We start from the raw sequence: 23,571 nt of genomic DNA, 5'->3' as shown, positions 1-23,571 counted from the left end.
ATGATGCATTAATTCTGTACAGGTAGCTCTTTTCACAACATGGCACACAATAGCCTGTCTATGTTTATTAATTATTAACACTAATAATGCCGCAGTTACTCTGCTAAAAGGCATGCTGGGTAATGGTTAGTGGGCAGATAATATGTTGAGGCTTATGTCCTTTAATTGTTCTTACAGGGAGCTTAAATTTGCTCATAAAGTGCTCATAAAACTTAGAACTAATGCATGCTGATTGGGCCTTTAAGGATTTATGACAGGGTAGGCTCCCTTAATAGTTCCTGTTTCCAAACGATAACTCCAACAGACGTTAGGAGCGTAGTCAAAGTCCATCAGAAATGTCCAGGTGTGTAGAAGAAGAAGCTCTTTGTGGTGGTTGATGCTATCTAGAGGCTGATACTATAAAATCTCTGCTGCTTCTCACTTTCTAAAGTGGCTCATGAGGCTGTGATGTCATTAAGGTATTTTACTCCAATTAAAAGAAATAAAAGTGAACCGTATCTAGTGTCTTAACTACTTTGATCAAAAAGCTTCAGAAAGCCCCTTCTGGAGTAGCTTGCCGGCACTCCCTTTGAAACAGGAAGTCAACGGAAGTTCTCCATTATATTAGAGATTGGTTTAGAGATTGCAACAAGGAACAGGTGAGGTAAAGATAACGTTACTCAAGGCTAACAGGTGTTTTTCCTGAAGACGGAATTGTTTGTAAGTCCAAGCAGAGTTTATTTGAAGCTGCACTTTATTAACACTAACCAGCCAGATGTTTAACTTCAATTGAAAACGGCAGCATTAAAAAGTGACCTCATATCGACCCGAGAAGCAAAACAGGTGGTTAAGACCTGACTCTGTGAAATCTTATTGAAGAGTAAAGTTCATTGTTTGTGTTGTCCAATTTTAATTATTCTGTGTACTGCTCACAGAAGAATGAGCTGCTCTAAACTTACATAAAGGCCATCGGATGCTTTGGCTGGAGGACCCTGAGCTACACCTGCTGAAGTCATTCCTACTTCATTCCACAACATATTTCTTTCTGGTTTTGCTTCTCCTTGTACTGTGTAGCTTTATCTGGATCATGTTTTCTGTCCAAAAGAGAAAACAATTGAGACACTCAGCATGTAGGAAATTAATTTTAACCCCGCTTTATTAAAAAACACTATCCACTCCTCCTTAACCCATGTTCTCTTTAACCTTGAAAAAAACATGGAGTCTTGTCTCATCAAATTCCCAGTCCAAGAATACAACATGACCCTTTATCTACATGCAGGCCAGCATGCATACTCATTCAACCCGACAAGGTCAAAGGAATTTATTAGCAACCTTAACATGTTCCAGAGCCAGAAGTAGCTGTGTTGTATGTTGATTTATTGTATATTTCCATATACAGTACTAACCATATTCATGTGCACTTCAATACGCCCTCTACCAGCTAATATTTTTTGACCGGGAGTCATTTTTAAAACTGTAAATCTTCTTTATTAATGCAAGATTATCAGTGAGGTTCTAACTGTTACTACTGTTTTTCACAGTGAAATTACAAAATTACATATTTTCCAACACTGATGGGAAAAAAACTACAAAAGTCCAACCAAAAAGGAGAAAAATAAATAAATTCAAGACTGAAATGATAAATTTATATGAAAACAGTGGCAAATTTAATAGAAATGATTGATTAATGATAATTATTAAGTAATCAATAATTACATGGAGAAACTAGTATAACTTTGCTGAAAAAATGTCACACTGGGAGAAAAAATAAAACAAATCTATGAGAAATATTTTAGAAAAAAACAGTGAATTTCCAAGAAAAACATGAAAAAATTGTGCGAAAATCATCATTTATTAGGTTTTCGTTATCAAACCTGAAAACCAAAAGTGAATTACGTTTTCGTGTTTTTGTCACCCATTCAATAGAAATACATCGTCTACAGCAAAATTAGAAAATAATCTGATATCATATTTTGTCTTGTGGATTAAAAAGAAAAATCTTTACACAGTCTGATAGTGACTCGAATTTTGCCTAGAACATTTTTTGCATTATTTTATGATAAACAACATCATAAAATGTCATACATTTTCGTAAATGGGACACACAGCCTTATAATTTATTACAATCCTTTTTATTATACAAATAGATTTTCCTGTGGGGCACCTGTGTTGGCACTACCACGCATGTTTAAAAATCAAATCAAATGTCAGTCATTTGAGTCTGATGTTAGTTTTTTAACAGTTTTTTTTTTTTTATATTTTAATTTTTTCAACAGATGTCAATTCTTTCCAGCAGACATCAAAATGGATCGATGATGTGAGAACGGAGCGAGGCAGTGATGTCATAATCATGCTTGTTGGCAATAAAACAGACTTGGCAGACAAGAGGTATGTCGCTCTGATCTAATGAACAGATCTTTGTTGGAGAGACAAAACTGAAATCAAGCAAGTTTGATGCAAAAGTTAAAATTTAGATCTTGTCAGTTACATTGGTGTTCATGAATGTTGAATTATAAAGGATGATCCGGTGTATCCTCTGATAAAAGAGAATAAGCATTTTTATCAGAGGATTTACCATCATTTGGCCAGATTTGGCTAGAACCGACAACATTGTAAAGAAAAAGTAAATAATGTGCTACCGCAAATTCCCAAGAAAGCAGCCTGCTTTGATGATGGATTAGCTCTGTTTTTCTGTGGAGGGTTTCCTGGAACGCCCACATCTGGAAACCTTCCAACAGGAGAGGAGGTGACCCTGTTTGTTTACCGAGATCAGCCACAGTCTTTTGGAGTTTAAGAGTCAGAAATGTGAAAATGAATCAGTCTGCGACGTGTTCTACAGTAGCACGGATCACAGATTCTGACCTGAGATTGATGCGGTGAATATGACAGTCAGGGTTGATCTTTCCACACAGGAGTGTGGCTGCTCCTCTGCATAGGCCCATTGCAGCTGCTGCTCCATCAGTTTCAAAGTCAATAAACCATGCGGGTTGTGACGCCTTCATGCCATGGCTTTGTAACTGCAGCTGTTGTAGGATGAAAGGCGGGGCATACCTGAGGAGGTCATCAGTATGTTGCAGCCAGCTGATGTTAGATGTTGGACTGAAAAATCTTATATAAATATTTACGCCACCCCAATGAGAAATAAACTGGCTATGCTTATTACTATTATTATTAGTATTATTATTATAGTGATTATGGGGGGGGGGCTCCTGTATTTGGAGGACTTCCTGTCAGACAGCCTGCTTCAAAGAGGGAAATTATTGCTTGCTTTAGTGTTTTCGTCTGTAGGGACACTTGAGCATCATGAGCTGTGTGCATGAGGGAATTCATTTTTATTCATATTCTATATGAAGCTGCCGACTGTGTCTGTGGAGGAAAGAGTAGGTGAGAAACTGCTGATGAGACGCAGTGTTTAATAAACCTGAGATTGATTTCAAGTGGGCCGGCTGAAAAAAAAAACAGGGTAGACGTGAGAGGACATGGAGCAGAAATATACGTTAGTGGACAGGAGAAAATAAAGAGAGAATTGAACCATAAAATTACTTTTGTCCTGGTGCAAAAATGTGTTGATGTGTATAAAATGCAGGCTGGAGATCAATTTCAGATGGTAAAAACTATGTGATGTGAAAATTGAATGAAAATGACCAGCAAGTCTTTTAGAAAGTTACTGCCTTTTTCTCCGCCTTTTTTTCTGAAACCATTTAGAAGTGCAAAACATTTAACTTACCCACTACATGTTATTTATTTATGCAGAGTATGTGTTGAAATACAGACGGAGACAAAGCCTAGTGCAGCCAAGCTGTTATATCAGTTAAAATAACCAAATTGATGATATTATTATACAGTTTTTTTAATTTTGTTTTTGTTTACATAAAAACATTTGTTGTCAGGAAGTCCAAGAAGTACATCCAGCAAACTGTGACATTACAATGTGGGCATACCTTATACCTTAGTAAAATTTTTACCCATGAGTTATCTGCCAAGCTGAAGTTTTGGTGGTTTGCTAGTCTGGAGATTTCAGGTGTGTGTTAACACTATGCTCTAAGAAACTGGAAAAAATGAAAGAGCTAGAACTCAGACTATAAGGGCCTCGGTTAGCATGTTCACCTCATACAAATAAATATTAATTAATTATTCTAGAGTCAAATGTGAGGCAGACTGGGTAATTAACAGGACAATGATCCCAAGCACAGCAACAAATCTCCAAGAGAATGTCATGGTGTGTCCTTGGTATGTCCTTGGTGTGACCCAGTATTTTGTATTTAATCTATATTTCTTGATTATTTGTTATTCATGGTTATAGTTCTCTTGAGGTTATATTTTGTTGTTCTAGCTTATAATTTCAGTCAGTGTATCTTCCCAGTGTCCGTGTCATGTCTTCTCTGTGCTTTTTTTCCCTGTTCCACAGTTCATGCTTCTGTCTCAGTGTCAAGTCCGCGTCTCTGTGTTATACGTCCTGTTTTACTTTGACAGTCTTTGTCTTGTTAGGTCTGATTACTCCCAGTTGTGCTCTCCTCCTGTGTCTCATGCTGTCTGTTATTCCCTCTGTGTTCCTAACCAAATTCTAGTTCGTAATTCCTGGTTTGTTTTCGTAGTTTAAGTTTCCTAGTATTAGTTCCCTGAGTCTACATGACTCAGGGAACTACATGCTGTAGTAGGTTTTTCTACACACTGCTTCTGTATTTTGGTTTAGTTTTTGTTAAATAAATAATGTAGAATAGAATAGAATAGCCCTTTATTGTCATTGTACATGTGCAAAGAAATTGTAATTGCTCCACACCAGCTGTGCCGGAATACAATATAAAAAGTAGACAGTAGGAATAAATAGCAAATATATATATGTACACACATGTATACAAAATAAGAGAAAGGCACGTGTGTCATTTGTTGTTGCATTACTTTTACATTAATTCTAAGACCTGATAGGGACCGGCTAATTCTTTATTGTGTCCTGACGTGTAAAACCTTTGAACTGACAGAGGATGAACTTTCTTTTTTTCCCATGATTGTATGAACCACAGCCAGTTTGACTGAATGATAAATGACCTCACAGTGCTTCCCATTGTTCCCGCCACACCACTGGAAGGGTCAGTTCCTGTGGGGAAACAAAAGGCTATGAAAAGTAACAGAACTTTGGTTATAAATGGTTATAAATGACCGCTTGTTAACTGGAAGGTTGACATTGAGCGTGGTAACGAATGAAACGTAAGAGTAGGTTTCTGTCTGTAAACATGGGTGCGAGAACTAAAACCGATCCCCTGATTTACTGATTAAATGTAAATATACTCAGGAAGTCTTTATCTTTCTCCATTTGTGAAATACAAAACTTTACTGAATGTTGGGTTTTCCTCCACAATCAAGTAATTTAAATGTTATGGCCAGCTTTATTTTAGCATGCAGTAGCAGCAACTTTGACGGCCTTAGAGAGAAATTCCCTTTGGCATGTTTGTGTCTGAACTGTCAGTAACTGTGAAGGGGAAGCAGGAAAAAATGCTGCTGATTGCAACTTTCAGAATGTGTCTCGCTGGACCTGTCAATAGAGGTTCATGGCCACAAAAACAACAGGCGAAGTAAAAAAGCTCTGGTTTGAGGTTACACTGAGACTGCGTGGGAGCTGCAGGTCTGCAGTGGTGTATACACACACATAAATTATCCCACGCAGTGTAAGAAGTATATTTATCATCTTCAGCTGGTGGAATTTCAGGTGATGTCTTTATATGCTTAATAAGCTTCAAGCTATTTTAGAAATGTGTGCCTCCAGCTAAAGTGCTTAAACTCACTGAACCTTTTTGTCTTTAATTTGATGATAATTTAGCTTCGGTGCAGTTTAGTTTTTCCTTTAATGCAGTGTGGACGTTAAAGCCTTCCAGTAAATGTTCCGTGGTATAGAAGTAAAGGCTGTTCAGTGCATTAACATCACCTCACCATCCTCTTCCAGCGTGCTTAGGTAAATCAGTAGTTCCAAGCCTGACAGCAGTTTGTTGAAATCAGTGCAGGAAATCTGAAACCCTGCAGGTTTTTAGTGCTCCAGTTTCAACCAGCAAAATCTTAATGAAACAATACTACATAGTGTCCTATCTCTTGCTTATGTGCTTGGACTTGCAACAGATGATACTCCATAATTGTTACCATTATACAATATATTACAATGCAAACAGCTTTTTGTACAGGAAATTCACTGACAGCTGTACAGACTGTTCTCAGCCTCTTCAGGCAATTTGTGACTAACACTGAATCTTAAACATTTTCCTATGTAATATGTGCACATCATTTTTGTTAGATGACATTTTTTTTTCCTTTCAGTTAACTAAAATCATTTTTCCACAAACAGCTTTAGTTTCTAGTTGACTACAGTGTCCATGTAGGCATAAGAAAAGCATCAATATTAGTTTGGTGTAGCCATATTTTGGACTTCATGTGAATGCAAGCCTTGAACCTGCATTCTTTTTAGGCCAGCAGGGGGCGACTCCTCTGGTTGCAAAACCCCTTTTTTTTTTTTTTTTTTTTTTTTTGCCTTTACAACGATTTTAAAATAAGTCATTGTTAAATTTTTTAAGATTTCTTGAGGAGAAACAGAGATTCATGTGTGGCGATGTGCTGTGGTGTGATGAAATGATTATCAGGAGGAGCACCTCTCTGAGCCGGGCTCTCTTTGTGTTTGTTGCTTTGTTTATTCATGTGTGGTGGAGCTTTTCACAGTGCTTAGTGCTTAGGGGAGATAAAGTATGCAGAGTTTAGGTACCGTACATCCCCAGGAGCTCTGTATCAGAGAAATCTAGTGTGCATCATACACCAGGCAGCCTCAGCTATGCGAGGCCTGGTGTGAAGACAGGAAGCAGCTCACCACATTGTTTTAGTCCCTTTTTTTTCTTCTATGTTTTTGATCCTACATCTTACCCCCAACCATGTCTTGACATGCAGACAAGAGGAGCTAGGGATCAAATCTCCAATCTTGCGACCTGATCTACCTTCTAAGCCACAGCCACGCCCTGCTGACCCTTGATGTCAGAACTGAGCTGAAAAGTTCAGCCTCATTCAACCAGTTGTCACCAAAACTGCTTATCCAATACGGGCACTGGTTCCCTGCGTGCTCTTCCAAATCCTGCACAAATGTGATTGGTCAATTTGACTCAAACTACAAGCAGAAAGCCATAAAAAAATCCACAAAACCATCACTTGTTGGTATCCACCCTGAGGCTGTTTGGTGCATGTTTTTCTCCCAGCTTCACTGTTAAACCTAAAATCCAAAAGTCTATACATATTAAAAAAAAAGAATCACCTGGTCTGGTAAAGTGTATTTTAATGAAAAGGAAATAATGATCAAATCAGTGCTTTTGTGAAGGGATTTGATTACTGTGAGTGACATTATTGTTGGGATAATCTGTGCCGCGAGAGAGAGCTGATGTCAGTCATTTCGATTACAACTGTAGTGCTTTTCAAGTGTGCGTGAGCGTTGCTAGGATGCCACATATCCCACATCCATCACGCACTTTTCTTTCCAACTGCTTGTCTGATGATGACTAAGGCACCATGTTGTTTAAGTTGGAAGTCAGACAAATGCATCCAGAAATAGTCCCAGAAGCTCTGGTGCAACTCTGTCAGGTGGTATTATTATGTAAATACGTCTCTAGTGCACTGTTTTCTGTTCTCGCTGCAGGAACTTCTATTTCTATCCCCGAATCTCTTTCTTCTGCGCAAACGTGACGTTACTGAAAGAGGCAGGAAGCGGTAAAATATGGGGCTGCCGTGTTTGAAGCTTTGAAGAGATCAGTCGGATGTTTTTAACGGAGTAAACACCTAACAATGCTTTCTGTGAGGACAGACTGGTCTAGTTTTCCGGGGCCGATTTAAGCCGCTTGTCTTAACGAACCTGCTGGCTGTTGAGGCTGTGGAGTCAGCAGGATTGAGCTGATCTCTCTGTTTGTGTTAATGGACACCTGACACAGTCTCAGTTTCACAGCGAGAGCCAAACAATCGCTGCCAGATTCATTAAAATGTAATGCAAATTGGCTGTTATTAATTTCTCCCAGGACAAAGTAATTAATCACTTTCAGCACATTAGCCAAGCCTGGTGTATCCTCACAGCCTAAAATAATAAGCTGCTAATCGTGCACTTCACAGTGAGTCTCTCTGCAGCATCCATTTGTCTTTGATGAATGTTAATATGACAAAATTAGCCTTGGCTTTGTGTCCAGATAAACAGTGTATTATTATCTCCAATCTGCAGTGTTTTGATTGAAACGACTCTTCATTTACAGGCAAATCACAATCGAGGAAGGCGAACAGAGGGCTAAAGAGCTGAGCGTCATGTTCATAGAGACCAGTGCCAAGACGGGTTACAACGTCAAACAGGTGAGTGGGTTCAGAGAGAGCCTTGTGTTGAGCGTTTGCCATTTCTCCCTGTGAGTGACAGGTGCAGTCACTGAAAAGCTGCCTGGATGGAGGGCAGCTTAAAGGTGCCCCGTGGAGATTTTTGTTTACATTCACTGTGTGCGTCCCTGAGGTCTGATAAACACGCAGAAGAGACTTCCTGTCTCATAAAACGGTTTCACGGCCGATTTCTTTCTTAATACGTGATTTGCATTCAACGTGCCTTGCTGGCAGTCTTCAGGTTTCAGTATGTTGAATCCTGGATCCTTAAATAGCATCTCAGGCCTCATCGTTCCACATCTGTAGCTGCATGTGGGAGCATTTTGGCCACTGGCATGTTGGCTTTTTGGAGACAGCAGTGACCATATTATTTAGGGTGGAGTGCTGAGTTGTATGCTAAAGTTTGCTGGCTTGGTTATTAAGCTTGTTATTAAGATTGTATGGGAGCGTCACACAGACACAGATACCTGCTAATTAGTGCTCAGCAACATCCAAATAAAATCCCAGAATTTCACTCATCAAAGGTGAAGCTCCCACTTCTTGGACAGTCTGTTCAGTACAATTACCCGCACAGCAAGCCAAGTTATTTAATATAATAATTATTTGTTACCAGGCTTATGACCTGCTGTGCCTGTTCCCTTCGCTCATGTGTGAAACCACAGACATTTGTCATGTTTTTCTTTTTATTTATTTCTTCATTAAAATACTGTAAGTGGTGAGCTGGCAGTGTGACTGTTAAATAGTTAATTCTGATCGATTAACACATGAACAACAGCACAAACATGATCCAGAGATCCAGTTAGGGATTCCAGTTAGCTGAGGTGAAGCTAACTGGAAAACCGAACTGGAATATGCCTCTATTCCTGTAATACCGTGGCTGAATCATAGCAAACTTCACTTGATGAGGATGGAGTGTTTCTTCCTCCATATTTATACCCTCCATGTTTATTTTAGCTGCAGTGTGTTCACATCCAAAACAGAGAATGGTGCAATAAAGCTGTTTTTTATCGAAAAATTCATTTGTTAGCACTGTTGGTCAAAAACTCGGCCCTGCTGCTGCTACCAAGGCAAAGCTCTGCATTCATTCTCTAAATGACATTTACTTACTAACACTAATGTTTAGAAAAGATTTAGGGCTTTCAGATACAAAGAGAAGCATAGCCTGGTTCATCAAAGGTGTTTCTGTTCCTGAACAGATGATCTTTGTTGGAAACAATGACTGTCTGTGAAGTTAATAAGCAGTGAGATGAAGGGAAGCTGCACTGTGTCTGTCAGTGAATGGTGTTCCTGGCGGGCGCCTCGCTCGCCACACAGCAGCGGAGACAGAGGAGGCTATTCTTCACCTTATTTCTGGGCACTAACAGTGAAATGGCACCGCTGAACAGAGCACTGTGAGACCTGCCGAATGAAGGTCACAGTCCTGCCTTTTACAAGCTGCTGGGCTGTGCCAGCCTTACAGCAGAAGGCATTTATTTTTATTACCTATACTGGTCTATAAACATGATTTGTTATCGGGGTGTAACTTGTCACAGATTGCCGACAAGATATTTGGGGTCATTTTAAAATGGTGTTATCATTTGCAAATTTGTGACTTTAGAGTAATTCGATGAAGAATCCTCCAACCTGGCCCATCACTGTCAGCTGACTTTTTTGTGTATAATAATTTTAATATTTTTAATGAAATTTTAATGAAAATTTTTACGTGATATACAATGAATATTTTCTGCCTTACAGGCACGTCCAAATTTGTTACATTTGATGAAATGTTCAGGACTGAAGACATGTTTAGGCTCTGTTATAAACTGCAGCCAAACATCAGTGGCACAATCTAAAGAACAGGCATGGCTCACCCCCAAGCCTCTACTTTATTTATTTATTTATTTTAATAAGGGGTTATCTGATTCGCTCCTTGTCTGGCTTCTCACCCGGATCTAATTTGCCTTGGGAAAATTGCCTCAGACAACATAACTCACATTTTCTGTTTAGATTTCCTTGATGTGGAGTGGCCCAGCTCATATTTTTCAGAGGATTTATTTATCCCTTCCCCAGCTCTTTCAATTAATAATGTAATACTTTAATGTAATAACAATTAATATGCTTTATTTTGTATTTACCTTTATTTTTTTGACCCTAATATGCCACCACCTGAGCTAATCAGCAAATGTATTAGGATTAGATTAGACGCTAAGTGTTGTGTGACCCTGTCTTTATTCTGCTCTTGTTTTTCAGCTGTTTCGGCGTGTAGCTGCTGCCCTTCCAGGGATGGAAAGCATGCAAGAAACCAGCAAAGAAGGGAGTATCCTTTAAGCAGCAGGCACATTATTGTTGGTTTGCATGGTTCTTCTCTTACACACCAGCATCTAATGTCACTGTACCACCCACCCTTTACCGGTCGCTTCACTCGAACTGTATTTTTGTTATTTGGTCGTTGTGTGCTTTGCCCCCACAATCCTAGCAGGTGCAGTTAAAAATAAGGGAAAATACAGACAGTATAAAACACTGTTGAGTCACTTGTAGGTTTTGAACAGTCGAAAGTGTCCTTGTTAACATTTTGGCTGACGGCAGACTGCAGACACACACGAGTTCGGTCAGTAAGTAATTCGTCAATGACGTATGACTTTGTGATTTTGCGTCTGCATATGATCACAGTGGATTTTTAATCAAAGAACATGTGTTTGAAGTGCAGACATTCAGCTTTTATTCATGAGATTTAACTAAAAATTTGCGTTAAATTATATCCATTTTTATACAATCCCCTGTTTTCAGATTAATCTAATGTTCATTCAAATACAGATATTTGTTCTACTGGTTCTTTCTCTATGATATGAAATCTCTTTTTTCCCAGTATTAGTAAATCTTTTATTTAAATTAGGTATTTTAGTTTTAGGGTTTTGTTTTTTTGTTTTGTTTTTTACTATCAGTCAAATTTGTAACAAACAGCTACCTTTTTGATTCTAGTTAACACATTTCTAATTGAAGTAGCACTAAAATGAAATTGTTCTGTGGGTTCATAACCTTGATAAACTGACATCCATTACAAAATCACATTACAGTCCTAAAACAAGGATCACATTGTGTTTCTGCACAGGCCTGAGCTTGAGGTGGTAGACCTTCATATAGTTAGCCAGTCTTCTTTTTTTTTTTTTCTTTTTTTTTTTACCATATATTAACTTATTTCGCCCGCTTTAATATAGTTATGTAGAGATTGTCTGATAGTAGATTAGATATCCCTTTATTACTTGCACTAATATAGCCTTTATAAGCATGATTAAATCTTTAATTAGACTCAGTCTGTTGTTTTAAATAATAAATTTCCAAGAATTTGGAATTAATTGCATTAGCTATTCAGCTTCTTTTTGTAATTGAATTCAAATACATTTTAAACCCTCCTAAAAAAAATGTAATATCGCGAAAAACAGAAAAGAGGAAACATTCTGTTTTCATGGCATCAGTCACCGCACAGGTGGTGAACTCTAATAGACGACTGCCACCCATCTAATTAAAGTGTTTTCAGCGCGACACTCTCAGGTTTTTGTTTTTTGTTTCATCGCTGGTGCCTGACAGGCAAAGGAGGGGGCGGTCAGTCAGACACTCAGTACCTGCGGTTTTGTCTGCAGTGTCTCAGGTTTGCTCATTTAAACAGTGACAGGAGTCTCAGCCATCAGCTGCATACACCTGTCCTGACTGACACCTCATATCTGCTGCTGCCAGCCGAGCATGTCACAGCTTCACCTGCGGACGGTTTGTCGGGACCTGAAGCATTAAACCCTGGCACAGTACACTTTTTATTCAGGAAGTAGGAGGACCGTGAATGCTGCAAAACACATGAATTTTCACAGAGTGATTACTGCATCACAGATAGTTCTCCAAACTAATGAATAATAAACTTGTTTGAAAGAGTAATCTACTATTACTATGAAATAAAACACAAACGGCTAATTTATTAATTTATTTATAATTATTCTACAGAAAACAAGTGTTTACAAGTAAGAAGTCACAGCATTAACATTTAATCACCACATTATTACTTTGAAAATCAGCCTGCCTGGGATGGTCTAAGCCTGGGTGCTGGAGAGTAGAGTTTGTCTGTTAAGTAAACCTCAAATTAAGGAGTGCAGTCTAGTCAAGCAAAACTGGACCAGAGCTTTAACCTCTTGAAATACTTGAGTGTCTTTGAGAGTTTGCCTAACCAGTCTACGGGGCTTTTGCCTTGGAGAAAGGATTTCATTGCGTCCCTTGAGGTGTCGTCTGGAGATTCCTGCATGCCTTCAACCGTAGCGAGGCCCCAGTGGGCACTGAACTGGGTCAGAGCTGCCCTTCTGTTCTTGAGCTATTCGGTGGAGGATGCTGGAATCAGTGGTCTTGCCTCGCCCCTGGCTTCACCGAGCGGTGACCTCTAACTCACACTGGGCCAGTTTGCTGTTAAGTGTGAAGCAGCTGGGATGAGAATCAGCACCGCCACGACCTGGAGTAGTCACTCTGGATTGAGGATGAGTTAAGTTGCTTCCCCAAGTGGAGGAGCCAAAGTATACTGGGGTCTTGTTCAGTTGGTGAAGCCCTTAAAAGCCCTTTTCCCTAATTCTGTTCTGATTTTTGGGCCAATCAATTGTATGATATTGTGAGAACAAAGGCTGTATTGGTTGTGGTTTTTACACATATAAACAGATAAATAAGAGGGAACCAGCCCAAGGAGATTGATAGATAAAGACCAACCAATGGGAAAATCTGCAAATATACAAAGATTGACATTTAGCAGCAGCATACAAAGAACAATGATGTACACGATTTCCATAGCCAGTAATAAAACATAAAGCACAATGGCAGACAGCATCCAACCTCTTTAGGTATTGGCCAGGTGCATTCATAAAAAGCAGGTCACCTTCATCCAATAAAAGTCAAAAAGTTGCATGAATCAAGTGTTTTCTCACTTGGAGGGAGAAACAGGATTGATTTCTAAAAAAGTAACTTAGTTTTAGTTTTAACTAGACACAAGCCTTTGAATGTGAGTTTTAAACGACAAATTCTGATCTATAATGATCCCTAGATACTTGTAAGATGTCACCATTTCACAGAGCAGAGCGTTAAAGTGAAGCTGCTATTTACTGACTGAGAGAGGTCTAAACAGTCAGTAGTGGCCGAAAGAATAAATTGGCAGATATAGATGATGTTTTGTCCCTTAGAGATGGGGGCAAAGCTGTCCTTTAGTTCCTAATTTTGTGAATTACATATAATCGCTTTTAAGCTGTCACGGGGTTATTTGGTATTTATTACTTTGATACTACGTGGTACTTATTGCCTTTTCATTATTTAATGATCACCCTATTGTTACCATGTTATTTATGAGCTGTAAGTGCTGCTGATTTCATGTAAGGATGATTTTCAGCATTCTGCTTTCTGTGAAAATTCACTGCATGTTTTCGTATCTGATGTTAAAGGAGACAGATGAAGCCAGTGAGACAGATTTGGCTGTAATTTTCATCAATAACCCTCAGGCAGTCTGGGTTTCTGCTTTCATTTTTACAGTTGTTACTTTATCTGATTACATTTTTATACTCAACAGTGAGGTAGACTATTTCCCACATTTCTCTTTCTATCATAGATTTTTCGGGTCAAGAAAAACTAGCAGTTTTCAACCTAAAGTCTTCAGATCCCATTGCTTTTTCAGGCTTTGTAAAGTCATTTAAATTTCCCATCATGGCCTTTGTTCTGGGACCTCCTGTTCCTTCCATGTGCGTAAATCCCAACACAAAGTAGAACGAGCATCTGTGACAACACATATGACTTTAATTATGTCAGATGCAGCCTGAGAGGCGATGGTGGGGGGAAGGTGGGTTGCAAAGTGGGATGCACGTCTGATCTTTTTGATCTTCAGAATAAGGATGGTGATATCAAGCAGAAAAAGCCTCAAGTATTTGAGTTTTAGATTCTTGAAGATATTTCTCATCTGAAATACGTCTGCAGTTCTAAAAGCTGACGGGGAGTCGAAGGAATTTAATTTACTGGAGCTGTCACTTTGGAGGCAGGCCTGACATCACGTGGTTGTGACTTGTTGCCCCACCTTACCATGATGTGAGATACTAAGGTCACCCCGGTTGAGGTGGGAGCGGAGCTTGGGAAGGGATTTCAGGACTGCGTTATATATATGTGGCTGATAGTTGGTGTCATAGGCCACCACATCTATTCATAGATGGCCGTTCCAGTTGGACATGGATGGCCTCCTTTACTCATCACACCATCTGTTTTCTCTGTTGATTATGTGAACATTTCCATGTTCCCCTCATCTTTAATGACGAATCTCTATCTGAGTCTTCTTTGATTATTCTTAAAATTTGTCTAGAACATATTTCGTGTCCATCTATGACATGTTTATATTATGGAACAGCTTAGAAAGGCACAAACTTGTCTGTATATTTATGATCTCTCAAGTCACACTGTATATCAGGACAGAAAGTAGGATTGAATAATACTGTGGTGAAGCACTGGCGAAGCAGGAGTGTCAGAGATATTCAGGTGTGCTATGTGGGGGCTGCTGTAACGTCACACTGCCATCTTCATGCAGGGATGCACTGCAGAGATCTAACGAGCTCACTTCTTTCTAAATTTCTTAAACTATGATGAGGAGGAGTGATTGCAGCATTAAAGTGTACATACAGCCACCTGATGTTTGTTTTAGATAGGCTTGAAAATGTGTGAATCATAATATAACCCATTCTGTGTCCTAAAACTGCTAGCAGAGGTAAACACGACCTGGCACCCAGCAGACAGAGCGAAGGAAACATTCTTTTAATTATGCCTAAAGCTGAGCTGCATTCACAGTTTCTGCTGCTAATGTTGTCATAGGCAACTAAGTGAGCAGTCTGTGAATATGTTCATGCAACATTGCTCAGAGAATTTCATTACGTTTGTGCTGGTAGTGGCCATGATGTGCCCGTTCTTCTTCAAATAAATAAGAAATAATACCACACGTACTGAAAATATTTCTACTGTAAGTTTGTCATCCTGTGGAGGTAAAAGTAACCATAGCAACCGTATGAGAAGCGTAACCTGTGGTGGAAAATGCTTTTTAAACCTAAATTTGTCAACAGAGTCAACAAACATTTTATGATGTGTTATATGAGATTTATCTGGAAATTATTTCCTGGTCCCCAAACAAATGTCCAGAGGATTTACCGTCATGTCTGCTATGCTAGCTAACAGCAGTAGAAACTGAACTTTCATAATAAGAGCCCTGGTATTGTTGTCTTGACTGGTTGTCATGGGATGAATGGTGAGGCCAGTGCAGAAATCCTGCAGAACTGCACTCTTTTCAATGGCCAGCAGAGGGCAAGTCGTGAATTCAAAAAGAAATCAGGCCTGCAGCACCTTCGCTCTGGGACCACAGTAAACACTTTTATAATGAGTTTATGCTGCACAGGGAGCTGCTTAGTAAAAGCTGTACTTTGGAAAACACACTATGACTGTATATAAAAGATGGATGTAGCTTCCTAGAAAAGTATGTTTATTATATAAAATATGGTCAAAAAAGATGATAAAACAGGAAATGCCTCAGAGGTTTGCATTTGGTGTCTCTCAGGCCTCGCTAGTCGAACCCAGTTTAGTTTTTACTAAGAGTTGTTCTGGTGTTATAAACTATCTAATAGATTCGGTAAGCTAACAGCACTCTGAGGTCCTTGGATCATTTCTTTATTGCAGCCATGTTTCCTGTTTTAATGAAGCATTATGGATGTAGGGTGCGAGCGGAGTGAGGTGGTGCGGTGATGGATGACAGGTGATGACAGCAGCTTTGTGGCTCTGCTGACACTGTCACTTAATGGAGCAACTCCTCTGTTATTGCATTGTGAATGTTATTAATCTCACCGGGAGAAGGGCGCAGATAGGCTGAGACCAGGATACACGTGTGGAAACTGCTTTTATTACAGTTGGATATTTGTCTTCATATTAAAGTGGTTCATCTCCAACTTCAGATTTTTAGTTTTGGATTCTTATAAAAGGTGCTTTGCATGAGTCACTGCTCCAAATAATCCTTACTTACTTAGTGTTTGAAGCCAGAGACATTAGAAGGATGACACAGCATGTCTTATTCACACGAGCACTTTTTTTCTACATCTGAGTGCTTTCTATCTAACGCTCACTCTCCGATGAATACATCAGCAGCTTTTGGGACTGGAGCACCCAAGAATTGAAACACAAATCTTCGGATTAGTAGATGACCTGCTCTACCTCCAGAACAAAAGCCACCCCGATAGATTTACATACAGAAATGTCCAACTTCTGAAAAGTATCCTAAAGTACATGCTCAGAACTCGGTTGGGACTCTGCTGAAGTGTCACTCAAGCCCAGATTGCTTTGATAGCAACCTTTAGCTCATCCATGTTTGTGGGTGTTTGTCATCATCTCCTGTGTTCTTTGTGGGGTTCTGCAGTAGTCCTGGCACTGTGGGCAGGTGCTGGGAGAGGAAATTGGCATCCCCATTAAGCTCATTGACAGATGGAAGCATGCAGTGCTCTTAAGTCTCCTGATGGATGGCTGCTCAGTCACTGTAGACCAGTCAACACCAGCAGATGAAATGCACAAGTACTACTTTTTTTTTTCTTGGCTAACCATATCTATAAAGTGAATTAGTTCTACTGACAGAGACGTTTGTATTGTTCGTGTATGAATCGAGCCCTTAGTGAAACTGCAATCTAGTGTAACTTTGTGTCTGTGTAACTTGTTGGGGGTGGAAGGCTTTCTAAAGCTTGCCTTCATTAGCTTTAATTGGTAATCCTGTACATGCTTCTTTTATTTTTTTACATCCTGGAGAAAACTGAAATGAAAGTTAATTCAGGGTCAAACTTTGTAAATATTTAATCTGAGTATCCATAATTGGAACGGAAGAGATGACATATAAATAACAATTTGCTGACTCAAATGGTAAAAGGGAATGAAACAAATCAAATAAAATACTGAGTGAGCAGAATGAGCTTTAGCTTTGTGGATTTCTTTGAACAGTTTGTCCCTTGTTGCCTTTAATGGCTGGTTTTAAATTGGGGCCAGACAGGTCGTGCTGATTTATGCTGGATGTCACCTGTGCAGTGCAGCCTTCTGCTCTCTTCCTGAGAACAGCTTCCTGTCTAATCACAGCGCCTCATTACCGCTGCGGCGCTGCAGATGGGGAGAGTGAAAAAGGTTCTTGACCCAGATCGAGTGCTGGGGTCATCCATGTTTGTAAGAGAGAGAGGAAGGAAAAAAGAAATCGCATCAGACCAGGATTATTATAGTTTTTATTTTTATTTGTTTTTTGTCCTTTAACTTGAGTTTATTCCCAGTTTCCAGAGTGGCTTTGTTGGTTTCAGTTCAGTTTTCATTGTTTGTCACTGTTGCTCGGTGTGGAGCACAGGTGTGGCTCACTGAGCTGGCGACCTTTGTGCCAGAAGGTCACAAGGGCTCGGGTTTGATTCCCTCGGCCACTTAATCTGTGTTGTTCTAGCGGATAAGCAGGCTGTGAAAATTTACCAAAAACCATAAAAACTTCAAAAAAATTGTAGAACAGACAATAGCTTTCATTCATGGATTTAAGTTTAGAGTAACTGTCTCCATGTCGCCAGCAACAGCAACTCTTTAAGATTTAGGTGAATTTGCAGCTGCTTCCACATCGAGGAGGCTGCAGAATTTTACCGCTTTTATTTTTCCAAATTCTCCATGATAGACAGTATTTACTGCCTATATATAAACAACATCAGCACTATATTTAACAGCAATATAGTACAACAGAAGTAGAAAGTAATGTGAACTTTTCCTACAAAGCTGGTATATTTCAATCTGATTTTAAGCTGTTAAACAGATATTTGGAGCTGCTTTGACCAATCCCAGCTAAATTTTTCAGTATGCTTTAGGGACAGATGTGTCCCCACCTGGGTTCCAGGCTCACTGGTGACTCTGGGTTGGATGAGCGGTTAGGAAACAGTTTACCAGTGCCTCATTAACCACTGCTAAAACATGCACACTAGCTTTTCAGGCAGCTAAAATATTCCAGTTTGATGGGGCTCATTTGGTTTGGAGATGTTGGCAGCCTCAGTTTCCAGATGGGATCCAATCCAAAGGGGAACGTTCCTGTATATGTTGCATTTAACTGCCGTCCTTGAAGTGACACATAATGACATGCAACCATTAAATATAAAAATATACACACCTGAACTGCTGCCTGGAGCAGTTTGGACTGGTATCTGTCAGCCACACTGGGATTGTTTCTTAAATCACCTGCATGGAGTATATAGGTCACAGTTTTTCAGGCCTCCTTCTTACACATGCATCATGTTCAGCAGAACAGTAATTAGTAAGTAGGAGGCTGCTGCTGCTGCATTTATCAGTAGGTCATCATACAGAAGCACTCAGTCATGGTTTACTTTTGCCTCCATAAGACAAAAGAGCTCATACTGACCGGGAAATAGACAATAACAGCTCACCGGCATTGTGGGAAAAATCATTCTGACTTACAGAAGCTACTCATTAACACGCCTTTGTGCATCAGCTTCCATTTTCAGCTGCTAACAATAGACGAGAGGTTTCCTCGATGAGCTGGGTAATGCCAGCCTCATGAACAAAACACGTTTGTCAAATCTCAAGGTTCACCGTAACACCATGACAGGTCTGCCCGTCCAAGAGCGAGTCAAATTCTTTACCGATTCTTTGACACTGAGTAACACAGTCACATAGTTTGCCTTTTGCTTGGTTAAAAGGTAATTCTTCGTGTTGCATAAAATTTTCTTTAGGTGTCTTGTGGAACGATTTTTGGATAAAATGCATCCAAACCTCATTTGTAGGTTAATTGAAACAAAACTTGAAGCTAAAACAAGGCGTGAACAAGCATCTTAGTAAAAAAAAAAAAAAAAGGACAATGAAAATGGAGGACAATGAATATATATATATATATATATATATATATATATATATATATAAATAAAAAATATAAATAAGCTGAAAATGAAAGCTGAAACAATATTGTCCACATCAAAATCTAAAATCTAATCAAAATAAAGCTGAAAGTTTCTAGTTTTTGACATTTATGACAATGAAAATAAAATTTTTTTTATAATTTTTAATCGTTATTATTGTTATTGTTATTATTGTTGACTCATGAAGAACATGTTCAGTAAGAATTGTTGATTGAAAGCTAAATGCAAAAAAACAGCAGCATCTAGTGGTGGACACTGGTAATGCAGGCTTTTCCTCTTTAGGTCTTCATGTTCCCAAAGGTTCCTTAATCTTCTTCTTCAGTGATTGACATCAAGTTGGACAAACCGCAGGAGCCCCCGACCACTGAGGGCGGCTGTTCCTGTTAATGCTCTGCATCCATCCTGAGGGGGAAAAAAAGAAAACATCATTTACACCACATGCTTGTTTTGTTGCTTCCTATTGGTTAACCGCAGTTGACTTTGCACGTTGCGAATCTGGCCTCCTCACCTGACGACTGGTCATCGGTTGGAGTGAGCAGTGTGTGGGTTTGGTTCGAAAGTAGCCTGGTTTTATTAACAAAACTGCCAAGTTTAAAAAAAAAAAAAGAAAAAAGAAAAGAAAAATCCTACAACTTGCTAAAAAAGGATGTTTGTGGAGGAGAGAACACCAAGTTGCTTTATGTGTACATTTTTTAAAGAGTTTCCCCAGTTTCTTTTCTATTTTTGTATTCAGGGAAATCTCTCCGGAAAAGAGTCATTCCATAAAAATCAGTCGATGCCTCCCACCTGGCCCCCTCTGCTTTTTTCTTTTAAGTGTAGAATAACATTAGTGTTTAAGTGTTAGTTAAGTGTTACAATAGCATTAGTGTTTAACACATACTATGAATATTTTCTGAGTTACAGACCCCTAAAGTACATTTTTTATTTCACCTTACTGATTTCTGTCTGTTATAAAAGTTCAGGAGATGAAAAAAAGCAAATCAGTGTTAGGCTGTCAACATGATAGGATCTGTAGAGTGACAGAAATATCATTGGTATTTCTAGTAATTCAGTGGAGAAATTAAAAAAAAAAAAAAAGTGAGATATGTGGCTGATCCAAATAGGTTATAGCATCTGAAATGTGACTTACATTTTGATCTTCTTGTGAGTCCTCCTGTGATAACACGCTTGAATGTGGCTCATGAAACAACATTGGTGTTGTTATGTTCTGTGAAATGGGTTAAACATGTCAGCCTATGTAAGCCTGAAAATATTCATAGTCTGAAGGTAGAACTCTGCATGACTTCAGTAAATATCTTGAAGTTACTGTACATACACAACGTGCTGACTCTGAGGGAGCCAGGTGGGAACTTTTTAAGATTTTGTTGATTTATTTTTTTGTTGTTTTTCTTTTTCTTTGTTTTCTTTTTTGTTTTTTATGGAATGACCCAACAAGCTCTGTGTGTGAGAGCTGGACAAGAGACGGTAGGCTTGGATATATTTTTATGGATGCCACTGCTGTTATGGGCAAATGCAGAAATCCCCCAAACTGTAACCACTGAAAACTTGTGTAACTCCTAATAGACCTTTTTTTCCCAACTTCCCTTCTGCCCATAACTCAGGTGGGATCCATAACTTGGTGTTTGAGTCATTACAGGACAAAGTTAACTTCTCGAGTATCTAATGCATGCCTAGTTTTTAAGCATAGGTACTGTTTACCCGTGTACACAAGTTTGAATATGTAAATGGTAACATTACACCCGTGACTCAATGCACTCGGATGACGACTAGTCCAAGTCTTTTTTTTTTCTGTCTGTTTGTTTACGAACTGGATTTGTATACTTGACTAGAGGATATGTTTTTGTCGTGTGTGTGTGCGTGCGTGCGTGTGTGTGGGTGTAAACGTGTGCTTTCTGCATCGGCAACGTTAGAATGCAGTCACATAGAGGGCCACTGACAAGTCGCATCATCCTCGCCACAATACGGCAACTTCGGGGTCACTGTTTTCACCTGTCAGCTGCTGTTGCATTGTGTGGTATCTTGGTGTTTGTGATTATGATGCACATACAGTGTACTTACTGTAAGCGAGCAACGGAGGATCAAAGCCCTCGCCTTGGGTCACAGAGGACAGGCTAAAGTTCCCTGATGACCGGTTCTGTGTTCAAACCGACCTTTAACATTGTAAATCAGTTTCATTCCTGACAATAGACTAATTTGCACATGTAGACCTTTCAGGTTAATATGAAGTTATGAGAAGCTTCATGGTAAATGTACAGTCACTTAATTCAAAGACATTTCTGATTGTCATAGAAACTGTCGTTTCGTGTTCCCACTGAGATGAGTTTTTTTTTGTTGTTGTTGTTGTTTTTTATGTTTGTAGTATGAGGATCCATTTGTGCCATAATTATGTTCACACAAAGACACACTAAGCATTTGTCAGCTGTGTTTGCAATGCATGCAGTGCAAACAGGCTTCCAACAGAATCTTGAGGCAAATGATTGCAGTGATTCTGTGACTGTGAAGCGACGTAAAAACTGCTGTCGGTATGATGGTGAAAAACCAACCATGGACAGACGTTGACTCTGGCTTCTCGTAAAATAAAGATGCAGTCAGACTGTCTCTTAAACTAATATAAGATAATCCATAGTCCAGTGATGAGGTGAGGTTGCGTCTCTTTCATTTGTTTTTTTGATCAAAGTCTAGAGCAAAGTCAACTGATGATTATTCAGTGCCAAAAGTCTGCTGAAGTTCTATAACCTCACCTGATCATTATTTTTCCATCATTTATGCTACAGAGCTGGCTTTTTAAAAGATTTTACTGTGTTACATGTCAAAATGCTCTTCCCTAAAAGCTCAGACTCACTTAGTATTTAATTCAGTTCAGGCACAGCCGACTGAGCGAGAGCCCTTCGGTCAACTAGGTGTCTGTGCAGACGAAGAAAAAGTCACAAGTTTTCCCTGGATGAAGGATCCCTAGCTTTTGTCTGGAGATCTCTTTTAATTTTTCTGCTTTGAAAGCACCCAACAGTTGGTGCTCCTTTACACGCCTGTGGCTGCAGTGCAGGTTTCAAGTTTCGAGTTTTATCGTCATATAAAGGAATGGAAAAATCATAACCAGCAATGAATGCCCTGTACTTAGAGGCACACGTGTCTGATGCCCACCCTGCAGCCGAGGTGGGTCAGCAGAGATCTGCTGCTGTTGGGCAAAAACACCCACTAGTCTGGGACTGACTCTGCTCCAGATGATGCCATGACGTCATGTGTCTTTCTATTTATTTTATCCCTTGTAATAAGTATAAATCCTATATTGGATGAGGCTCTCGTCTTTTTTAAGTGCTGCTCTGCTTGTCTCTCGTTTTTGTGAACAGACATGAAAGTTTAAAAAACGCGGCCAGTTTTTTCAAATCCGGTAAAACGAGCAGGGCGACTTTTCGGGCATGTTTTGGCCACATAGACAGCAGCCGTACAAATGTAATTTTGACACCAGTGGATCCTCATACTAGCACCTAAACTGACTGCTGCTGTTTGTATGATGCAAGGTTGCAAACGGCTCTTAAAAATGTCCAGAGTCGTAGGATTACGTGGCGGTTGTGAAGTCAGTCAGAACACTACTTTGACTTGTCTTTGAGGTGAAATCTTTCCTGCACTTTTTAAGAACATGTTTTAGATTTAGAGTGACGATGTTGATGTTTTAGAAACATGGTTAAAAAATAATAATATTTACTGTGTCTTAGAGTAGAATCAAACATGTAGGAATTGTTCACGTTCACACAAAAAAAAACCACACAAAAAAATAAATGGGGGAGCACTCTGGTGAAAGCTAGTGAACCTTTCTAACCCACATAATGAGCCAAATAATAAGACTAGTGAGAGACGGGATTGGTCAAATATGATGGGAGATCTGGACTGGAACATACTGTTTTGCAGGTTGGATTTTAAGTTTGAATCCCTCAAAATGAAAGTCTTGTAATGTTTACTCTCTTTGTGTTGCTGCCTCGTGAGGAGGGAGGTATTTATGTTTCAAATCACAGCAAAATGATTGATCATTACACACTCACACACTCGTATTTATTCCCCTTCGATATAAAAGTCCACCTTTGTTTCCTGTTAACATTTCTCCTGAAATGGACCAAGTGATGCAGCAGATGTCTTGTTGGGGGAGGCGTTGTGTGTTTGAGGATGTGGGGGGGGGAAGCCCTGTGCTCTGGCTTTCCATTCACACTGTACAGAAATCTAGCATGTCTCTCCAAATGATTAATAAAGATGTCTTATTACCAAAGTCATGCACGGGACTTTTCTTAAATAAACT

At 39.3% G+C, this 23,571-nt stretch overlaps 1 protein-coding gene across 2 annotated transcripts in view; it reads left to right on the top strand.

Moving 5' to 3' along the window:
• The window catches only part of rab6ba (RAB6B, member RAS oncogene family a), a 68,725-nt gene extending 45,644 nt beyond the window's left edge, over positions 1-23,081 (top strand). For both annotated transcript variants that reach the window (XM_085449859.1, XM_085449858.1), the window contains exons 5-8: positions 2,256-2,367; positions 8,238-8,331; positions 10,579-10,645; positions 19,606-23,081. In XM_085449859.1, the coding sequence (XP_085305985.1) occupies positions 2,256-2,367; positions 8,238-8,331; positions 10,579-10,645; positions 19,606-19,670 (338 nt within the window). In that variant the 3' untranslated portion in view covers positions 19,671-23,081. The remainder of the gene's footprint in view (positions 1-2,255; positions 2,368-8,237; positions 8,332-10,578; positions 10,646-19,605) is intronic.
• The last annotated feature ends 490 nt before the right edge of the window (positions 23,082-23,571 follow it).

This window comes from Copadichromis virginalis, linkage group LG23 (genome assembly GCF_057382275.1).
Source record: "Copadichromis virginalis isolate Kocher_CV1m ecotype Utaka linkage group LG23, C_Virginalis_male_GT1.1, whole genome shotgun sequence".
Lineage (NCBI taxonomy): Eukaryota > Metazoa > Chordata > Actinopteri > Cichliformes > Cichlidae > Copadichromis > Copadichromis virginalis.
The sequence above is the reverse complement of the archived record's forward strand: the minus strand, read 5'-3'. Positions and strand labels throughout refer to the sequence as shown.